The sequence below is a fragment of the Manis pentadactyla genome, chromosome 1 (assembly GCF_030020395.1).
Source record: "Manis pentadactyla isolate mManPen7 chromosome 1, mManPen7.hap1, whole genome shotgun sequence".
Taxonomy (NCBI): domain Eukaryota; kingdom Metazoa; phylum Chordata; class Mammalia; order Pholidota; family Manidae; genus Manis; species Manis pentadactyla.
Genome location: NC_080019.1, coordinates 236,235,148 through 236,244,508, shown reverse-complemented (window position 1 = coordinate 236,244,508; position 9,361 = coordinate 236,235,148). Strand labels below are relative to the sequence as shown.

The 9,361-nt window shown below is 66.1% G+C and overlaps 1 protein-coding gene across 1 annotated transcript; it reads right to left on the bottom strand.

Annotated features, from left to right (window-relative positions):
- Positions 1–1,505: 1,505 nt before the first annotated feature.
- Positions 1,506–9,090, bottom strand: NCKIPSD (NCK interacting protein with SH3 domain). Its single transcript, XM_036877566.2, has 13 exons — positions 8,821–9,090; positions 6,850–6,959; positions 6,546–6,747; positions 6,314–6,404; positions 5,744–6,207; positions 4,827–4,997; positions 4,608–4,694; positions 4,387–4,525; positions 4,231–4,311; positions 3,982–4,110; positions 3,804–3,896; positions 3,519–3,691; positions 1,506–2,233 (listed from the first exon to the last, which is right to left on the bottom strand). Exons 1-13 carry the CDS (start codon positions 8,989–8,991, stop codon positions 2,030–2,032), a joined length of 2,115 nt encoding a protein of 704 aa, XP_036733461.2. The 5' UTR covers positions 8,992–9,090; the 3' UTR covers positions 1,506–2,029.
- Between the last annotated feature and the right edge of the window lie 271 nt (positions 9,091–9,361).

Genomic DNA, 9,361 nt, shown 5'->3' with positions numbered 1-9,361 from the left:
TGTCTCTTGGGGACTGGGCAGACGGTGGCCCACCCCCACCCCCTGGACTTGCCTGCATAGCCTGTGGTCCACAGTGGTCTCAGATGCGGTGCTGGCACCCACTTCCAGCGGAGGTCAGCCCCAAGCCCTGTCCCTCGCTGTCCCTGAACATTTCCTGAGTTTCCTTCGGAGCCCCACCCAAATACACCCTTTCTGCATGGCTGCCTTCTCTGGGCACTTTCTCAGTCTTGTCACATCCTGTGCCTGCCGTCCCGCCAAGCAGCCAAAGGTGTTCCCTTCAGCAGGCGGCCCCCGCAGAGGGCTTCTCCAGCTAACCACTGTTTTCTCTTGTGGCTGAAATTTTGTGTTGGAACACGACCACCGGGGTATTTGCTGAGGGGGTCCTGGACCCTCCAACAGTGTGTTTGTTGCTGGGCCAGCGTTTATTTGCAATCTGGGGCTGCTACATGCTTTATATACACATGCAAGTGTCCCCTGGACAGTCGCACCAAGTGGGCAGGGGGCTCTGATCCTCCTGCTGTGGGGCCACTGTAGGTGGCAGTGCTGGGACAGAAAGCACAAAACGGCCCTACTCTTCCCTGAGGCCAGCATGCGTCATGCCCACACCCGGGAGCAGAGCACATGCAGAGGCTGTCCACGTTCCTCCTCAGTCCCCAAGGATCCGTGCTTTCCGCCGTGTCACACTACCTTGGGAGAATGGTCTGCCGGCACTCCAGCGAGAAAGCCGTTGTGCCTGGAGGTCAGCATTGCTCATGCTGGACGCGAAAGGGGTGCGGAGCGGAGCTGCACCGCCCAGTTTCCCAGGGTCTTACATTCGGGCAGCCCCTCCTCGGGTCCCAGTGGGCCTGTGTGCTCAGCCTCCAAAGTTCCACAAGGACACCCCCCCTGCCGGCCGTGCCTGGACCCTGGGATTCCCCGTCCTACATCCCCAGCTCTGGCCCCCCAATGCTCTCACTGAATTAGTCTTGGGGAATAAAGCCTTCCTCCTGGGGCTTCCTGGACTCCACCGCCACTCGTGGTGAGCACCTCTGCGAACTTGGGAGCCCACAGGGAAAATGGCCCCCTGGCCCCTTAAGCAGGAGTGCAGACCTGACCCGCTCTGGGGAGACAGGGCTCCTGCTCGACCATTACTACCACAAAACAAGGGGTCGTGCTGGACCTACTGACCAAAGGTGACGGGAAACAGCTGGGAAGGGGGCGTCCCAGACGGCCAGGGCAGGGCGGGACCTGCTTCATGTGACTGCAGGGTGTCCACAGGGAAAGCAAGATGGCTTTCAAGGCAAAGGAGCATGTCGGTGAAGCCTGGAAAGGCGGTCGCCCTCAGGCAGCCGGCCGGATGCTAGCTGGGAACTCGGGAGGGAGGCTGGACCCGCTGACCTGGCTGGACAGGCCTGTCAGGGGCCATCAGCTCCTCAGGCTAGAGGGGAAAGGGCGGGGCGGGGGAGTCACAGGTCCTGCCCAGTGTCCTGGCCGTCAGGTCCCACCACCACCAGGGCAAACAGGGAGGCCGGCAGCCAGATGCCTGGCATTTATTTCCAAAGGCACACCGCAGCACACAGGAAAATATACACAGCTCCATCGACGTCTTGACAGAAAAAACGGATTCTGAGAGCTATCATCCCGCACTGTGAGGAGACAGTATGGCCTCTCCAAGATTCAGCTCTCAAAGCAGCAGCCTGGTCAGGACCCTGGGGTGGGAGTGAAGGGGAGCACACCACCGGGACAGGGCTGGGGGGCGTATGAGCGGCACACGCTGCGAAGCTAAGGCAAAGGGCAGAGCTGCCATCACCAGGCATATGGCACGCAGAGGCCCAGGAGAGACCGGGCGGGATGGGGCAGGGGCAGCAGGGCTCTGGGCACGGAGGGGGCAAGCTGGAGGGTCAGCCTTCCGGGAGAGGGGGCTCTGGCTGGCCCGCCTGGCTGTACAGCTCCTGGGCGTGGGCCCTGCCACGCCTCCTCCCCTTGCAGCATCGGCGCTCCGTGTCCGTAGGGCCGCGCTGCCGGGGGCCTCCGGGAGCTGGGGACGGTGCTAGCCGGGGGCCTCGCCCAGCACTGGGAACTCCCTGCACATCTCCTGGACTATCATGCGGTCCACCTGGCACTGGGGCGAGGCTTCCTCCTCGGCCAGAATGCGCCGCAGTGTGGCCTGCAGGTCGGCGAGCCGGTGGCGGTGCTGCAGGTAGGGCGTGGAGCGGACCACGGCGTGCATCAGGGAGAGGTACTCCATGCGCAGCTGTGAAGGAGCAGGCAGGCTCGGGCTACATGGGAGGCCTGCACCTGCCCCTAGAGGGCAGAGGCCACCACCGCCTCAAGGCAGCCATGTGGACCCCAGGCCATGGCCCACCTCACACCACCGAAGGTCAGGGCTGCATCCCAGCAGCCAGCACATACCTGACATGGAGCTGGCCTTCGACATGCGTGCAGTAAGCGAGTGAGTGGCTTGTCTAGACACAGAATGCCACTGACCCTGGAGGCCCCGGCCCAGAGAGAGCAGGGGGAGCAGCGAGCCCCTGCCACCCTTTAACCTGGGGTCCTCCAGGGAGGCTGTCCCTCAGAGGCCCTTTTGACCTCATCACACCTCAGCTTCAGTGACCGCCACGCACACCTGCTGCCTCACCCTCTCCGGTGGGCTCCAGAGGAGAATGTCCCTCTGCCCACTTGCCATCCCAGGTACCTCAGAGTGACCTCACGTCCACACAGCCAGCCCCAGATGCGAGACCCTCCCCGCTCCCCAAGAACAGCGGCCTTCCTGTGTTCTGTCTCATTAACACAGCACTGCAGCCCACCCAAGCGCAAGGCCGGAATCCTGGCTGCCCTTCAGGAACATCTCTCCCACACACCCCACCCCCAGCCTGTCCCTGGGACCTGGCCCTCCCTGTGCGGGCGCCCCAAGCCCGCCTCCAGCCCCTCCCAGGAGCCCTGCCCGCACCTCTCCACTTCCTCACTGACTCACCCCCTGAGCAGCTTGTCCCCTGCACCCCACCACCCTGCGCTTCCCTTCCCCTCTGACTGCAGGCGTCGCCGACAAGCTCTGGGACAGTGCCAGCCCTTCCTTGCAAGCCTGCCGTTCCTGAGTGCCTCGCCCGTGTCCCCCGTGCCTCCTTGGCCCCACCGAGCCCCAGGCTGGGCCTGTCCACGTTGCTCCCCAGTGACCGCGCCTCACCACCCCCATGCACACAGCCCGGGAGGGCTTCTCTCTGGCTGGACTCCCTCCCCACTGCCTCCTGGGCTCCGCTGTGTCTGGGGGCCTACCAAGTGTCTGCAATCCTGATGTGGCAAAACACGACTCTCCTTTTCCCCCAGAGATCCTCCCCACCTCAGAAATCAGTGCCCAGCCACCTGGTCGCTCAAAACAAAACCAGCAGCAAGCCCTGCTGGGCCCCCTTCGCGCCTGCCAGGCCTGCCGCCACGGCCACTGCCCCGCCTCCCCCGCCTCCTCTGGCCCTTGTCTCCTCTCCGTGCCACGTCCCGCCTTTCCTTCCCCCACAGCCGTCCCCACGGCAGCCGCCCGCGGGCACCTTGTCTCCGGGTGACAGGTCAGTGACGTGCCGCACGGTGATGTCGATGAGCACCATCATATCCGCATGGTAGAAGACGGTGGCCGTGGCGGGACTGGCGAACACGTCCCGCAGGAGCTTGAGGACGGAGTGCGGCGGCTGCGGCTCGTGTCTGAAGATGCGCACGGGGTCATCTAGAGGTCGGGGACGGGTGTCAGGGGGTCCTCGTGGGGCCCAGAGCCACCCCAGGGAGTGGGGGCCGTGGAGCCGCAGGACGTGGAAGGCTCGGCGGCCTCCGGGCCTCACCCCCTCTGTTCAGGAGCAGCAGCAGCTTCTCAGAGAAGACCTTGACGTTGGCGTGTCTGCTCAGGGCGGCCATGACGACGTTCTGGTCCGGGGCTGAGGAAGGACAGCGCCCACAGGCAAAGGGGCTGAGCCTCAGAGCCCCTGGGGCCGGGTGCCTCCCGGCCAGGCCCCAGCCCACCTGGCAGGTGCAGGTTGAGAGCCAGAAGCAGGTTGGTGCACAGATCCGGCAGCTGCTCCGCGGCGTCCAAGGGAAGGCCGTCCTCGACAACGCTCAGGAGGAACTGCACGAAGGGCGTGCCCAGGTGCTCTGGAAGGGGCCACACGGCGCCTGCAGCCCGGCCCCACCAGCCACCCCGCCAGGCCGCACTCAGCAGGTCCCCGGACCCAGGCTCCCTGTGGGCAGTAGGCCAGCAGCCTGCCTTCTTACCGTAGTGTGCGTAGGGCACTGCCTCCCCCATGGAGAAGACCATAGCCAGGACGAGGGCGGAGTAACAGAGTTTCTGGTGGTCTGGGGGGAAGAGGCGGGCCGTCAGAGCCCCACAGGTGGGGGGAACCCACAGGCGGCCGGAAGGCCCCGCCTCACCCTGCGTGTCTGTCTGCATGTCCCGCGCCAGCTCAACCGGAAGCACGGACGACACAAGCGTGGAGATGATGGCGGCGTCCAGGCTGCACATGGCGCCGAAGCACTTGAGCAGCAGGAGTCTCAGCGATGCCCGGTGCTCCTGGCAGGGGGCCCCGTGTGCTCAGTGTCCGCGGCCCCCACCTCGGCCCAGGCCCCCCACCCCTCCCCTCCGTCTTACACACCATTTGGTAGTAGGCCACCAAGGCCAGGACAGACTCGAACCCGTTCCGCTGGCACATTTTCTTGCACACTTCAGGGTCTGCGTCTGTCTGCAGAGGGAGGCAGGGAGAGTGGCTGGTGTGGGCTGCGTGGCCACACGCGGGCGGGCTGGTACAGGGTGTGGAGGGGAGCGTCGGGTGCCTGGGAGCGGCTGGGGCAGTGGGAGCGGCCCGGCCCCGCACCAGGATGTGCAGCAGCTCCTCCAGGTAGCAGCGGATGACACCCTCGTCCTCGTACAATGCCCAGCTGCGCTGCTGGGCATCGTCCTTGCGGCGAGCCAGGTCTGCAAAGATCACCTCCAGCCGCTGCTGGTCATGGCAGACCTGCCCCGAGGGCAGGGCAGCGCTCAGGTCCTGCGGGGAGGGGGTGGGCATGGCTCAGCACACTCCTTACCCGTTGCCCAGAGGGTCCCAAGGACTGGAGCTCAACCAGACCCTGAGGTCGTCAGTATGAGCGCCAGGTCAGTGTCAGGCAAGGGCCCAGGGCCCCCTGCGGGAGCCGCCCCAGGCAGTGGCCTCCCAGGACCCGTGAGGGGCCAGCCCGGTTCCCTCCCCTCCACACTGCTGCACCCCTTCAGCCCACCCCTTGGACCCGTGGCTCCTGCAGGCACTGGCCCAGCTCTTCGCCTTCTCCGAGCAGCTCCACGGCCCCAGTTGAGAACCTCCCGGAATAGGATCCTGCTCAAAATGCATCCAGCAACTTGCCCTTCACCCCAGCCCTGGACAGATGCTCCCTGAGAAAGACCACGGGGCCTTCGCTGCCTGACTGTGGCTCTGAGACGCACCCTCCGATTCACAAAGTGGCACTAGGCCTGTCAGCCGGCCGCCTCCCATGTTTCCCCGTGCCCCGCTGGCCAAGGGGTGGCTGCCGTGCCCAGCACACGTGAGCCCATTGACCAGGGCTCCCTGACCCTGAACCTCTGGCCCCGTCATGCAGACGGGCTTACTGCCCATCCCAGGGTGCCCGTGTCGGAGCCAGCATCTGTTTCTCTCCACTGCCAAGGCCAGCAAGGTGCTGCCCTCTCCCCCGCCCTATGCCTTTTCCTTCCCTGCAGCCAGAGCACTGTGGCCACCCGCACCTCAGCTCCTCCCACCCTCACCTTGCCCTCTACCAGCGAGAGGAGGACCTGCTCCATAACAGGCGAGCTGGCCGGCACACAGGCCTGGATGTGACCCACCACAACGCCAATGGCCACGCGGCACAACGCATGGCTCAGGCCGGTGTTTCTGCGCACGAGCTCCATCAGCTCTGCCCCGATGGTCTTGGGCACAGTCTCTGCCTCCTTCCCCTCTGTGGTCCCCAGGCTCAGTGTGCCCAGGGCCTCCAGTCCATCACCTGCCACGTCCTCTGCAGGGGCCTCGGGGCCTGGCACCTTGGAGGGAGGGGGCTGAGCTTGGGTGGCAGTGACGTGGGCACGCCGGTGGGGCACAGGCAGGGGTGTGGGTGAGCAGCTGGGGCCCAGCTCGGATGAGCTGGAGCCAGTATACAGGGCATCAAGGGAGGCACTGCTGACGGAGCTGCTGGACACGGAGCTGCCCCCAGAGGGTGTGGTGCTGTGGCCGCCTGTGGGCAGAGAGTGGAGCTGTGCTGGCCAGCTCCCGGGGCGCCCTCCAGGCCCAATCCCCCACCCACCCCGCCCCGTGCCATCTGCCCCCAAGCCCCTTCTCACCACTCCCTGAGGCCACCAGGGCCTCACGGTCACGGCGCTTCACCAGTGGGGGTGGTGTGGTGGGTGCTGCCCGGCGGGGCTGTGCTGGGACCTGGGAGGACAGAAGTGGGCTGGGGGCGGCTGCCAACAGGTCTGCACTCTGGGCCACACCGCCAGCCCGAGGTGGCTCTTGGAGCCTTGGTACAAATCCACGGTGCCCACCCCCGCCTTCCCGGTAGCTCTCACCACGCACATGGTAGAGGACTTGGCCTGCCTCAGGGTCCTCAGAGCTGGGCAGGCTGTGCTGCTCAGACCCCGAGCGACACACCCTATTGGGCTGCCGGGCAGCAGTGGCATCCAGACAGGGGTCACTGATGGACGGGGTCAGGGCTGAAGGGCTGGAGGCTGGGGGACCTCTTCGAGACAGGGTCTCTTTCCGATGGCGGATCAGCTTCCTGATGGACAGGGAGACTGTTGCTTCTAACCCCCCAAGTCCACACACGCTCCCTGTGGGCACTGGGACCCCCAGCCCGGCCCCTCCCCAGCCCCATGCTCACTGGAGGACTCCGCGCTGCTCCAGGCTGTACCTGCCCCCATCCCGCATGGCTGTGTTGTGCACAGCCTCAATGGCCCGGTCAATGGCTTGGAGGACATCCTGTTCCGGGCCCTGTGGGGGAAGGGGGTGGGCAGTTAGACCTGGGGCCAAGGGAGCGTACTGAGCCCAGAGCTAGCCTGGCACGGAGCCCAGGGTCGTCAGGACCGCAGCTGCAGCCTGGAGTGTCAGACATGGACACAGACAGCTGACCTAGAATGTGAAATGGGGTTCTCAGCCTGTGCGCCCAGGAGGCTGGGGCCCGGGGCGGCCCCACACTGCTGCGTTACATACTGGGGCCCCGCTGAGGACCTCACCCTTAGCTAAGATGCTTCTGCAAACCAGAGGTCCAGAGCACAAACACAGCTTGAGGCCAGGAGTGCACAGCGAGTCTGTGTCTGACGTGCCGACAGCCCAGCAGGGAGCCTCTCGTGTCTGGAACCCTCAACAAGCCACTCTGGGTCTTGCTGACACTCCACAAAACCAAGGTCACAGTCCAGAACGGCCCTGTGTGTGCAGCCTGCTGTGGCCCTCGTGCCTGAGGACGGGCCAGTGTGGTCTCTCCCACCCTGCCGCCAGCCCTCATCTTCCCGAGCCGTCCCAGGAATCTTCCAGACCTGCCCTGGGAAGCAGTTCTGCATGTGGCAGAGAGGACTGGGCCTCTGTGCTGTCATTCCCAGCGCCTCAGGGGTCCACTCCACCCAGCCTGGCTCCCGGCAGCTGTGGGACCAGCCACCCCTACGCCTCCCTGGTCTCTGGCACATGAGGCTACATCAGTCTCAGAACTGAGGTGATGTCACTCCAGCAGACAGAAAGAGAAAAGCACATACGCACAGAACGTGAGAAAGATGGGGGCGGGGGGAGAGAGAGAGAGAGACAACAAAAAGAAATCGAGAGACGGGAAAAGAAGGCAACAGAGTGGGAGGAGAAGACACACATGGGTGGAGTGAGGATGACACAGAGCCCGGACAGTCAAGGGACCCGAGACGGGGGGGACACGCGGGAAGAAGGCAGGACCGGAGAAGGTGGAAGCCTCGCTGCCCTGCAGGCACCAGCCCCACGGGCCCCGCCCGGGCAGGGGGATGTACAGGCCCTCCGGGAAGAAGAGGGATTCCTCCGCGGACCCAACGCACCCCCAGCGCCGGAGAGGCCAGGGCTCGTGAGGCCTCTGCAGCCCCAGCAGCCCGGGGGTCTCCCAGGCGGGACCAGGCGGAGGGTGCGGGCGAGACCGGACGACACCTCCTGTTAATCCCGTTCCTTCTGTCCTGAGCTGGGCTGGGCCTGGGGTGGGGGTGTTGGGCACAGGCCAGGCCGGGAGGCTCTGGACCCTCCTTCCCCGTGGTGGGGACACCGCACCCCTGCCCCACAGCAGGCCTCCTCTTGAGGAAACAGGAACTGGGGCCACAGTCAGACCACGGGAAGCCACAGGGATGCCTCACTTCCTCACAATGCAGAAGTCCCCACTCCAGGCTAGGGACAAGGAGAGAGGGGGCTCCCTCACTTTCAGAGGAAGTTAGTGGGAGAAGTCACGGCCTGAGGCTGGGGAGGGGTGCGTGTCGGCAGGGGCTAGGCTCTCTGCCTCGAAGGTTGTTGGGGGGGTCTTGGGAAGAGCTTGGGTATGAGTCAGGCTGCTGGTGGGTCTGGGGGCCCTGAAGCTGGGAGTTCCGGTCTTCTAGGTCCCTTGCTATCCTACGGCTTTGGAGAACCTGGGGGGCCGGGGACCCGGGGGTCCTGGGATTCGGGGATCCTGCGGCTCTGGGGCACCCGAACGTCCTACGGCTCAGAGGGCGGGGAGCGGGGACTTGAGGATCCTGCGGGCCCGGAGGGCCGAGAAACGTTAACTCGGGGCTCCTGCGATTCCCGGCGGCCGGGGGTCAGGTCCTGAGGCTCCGGGGAGAGGGGAGAGGCCGGGGAGCGGGAGCTCGGGGGCTCTCACCTGCAGGCGGCGCAGGTAGGCGGGTGGCACGTAGCCGGTCTCACCGCTCTGTGCCCGCGCCGCCAGCCACCAGTGCGCGCTGCTGCGCTCCAGCACCAGGAAGGTCTCGCCCGCAGCGAACGCCAGCGCGTTGGGCTCCGCCGAGCGGAAGGCGTATAGCGCGCGGTACATGGAGCTGCGGGCCGCGGGGCAGAAGTGGGCGAGGGGATGCAGGCCGGGTGGGCGAGCGCCGGTGCGACGCACGACAGCGCCGAAGCCCCGCCCTTGCCCCGCCCCGACGCACGACGGCGTCCTCAGCCTCGCCCCCGAACCGCCTTGGAGCCCGCAGCCCAGTCCTTAGGCCCGCCCCCGACGCTCGAGGCGCACGCTCGCCCCCGCCGCCGCTCCAGCACGTGGGCGCGGCGCCCTCTGGTGGTCCAGGCGGCGCGGCTCGAATGCCGTGGCGGTTCCTGAGCGCTCCGCGCCTGCAAGGGTGGGTGTCCTGACTTCCAAGCAAGGACGGCGATGCAGGGACAGGGCCCACGGTAGGGGCGCCACGGGG

Bases quoted from the DNA above. Each gene is read 5' to 3' on its own strand.
- NCKIPSD (XM_036877566.2), bottom strand. From the start codon at position 8,991: ATGTACCGCGCGCTATACGCCTTCCGCTCGGCGGAGCCCAACGCGCTG. The intron at 6,405-6,545 runs GTGCGTGGTGAG...CTGTCCTCCCAG, and splicing joins CAGGCCAAGTCCTCTACCAT to GTCCCAGCACAGCCCCGCCG. The intron at 4,526-4,607 runs GTGTGTAAGACG...GCCCCCTGCCAG, and splicing joins TGGTGGCCTACTACCAAATG to GAGCACCGGGCATCGCTGAG.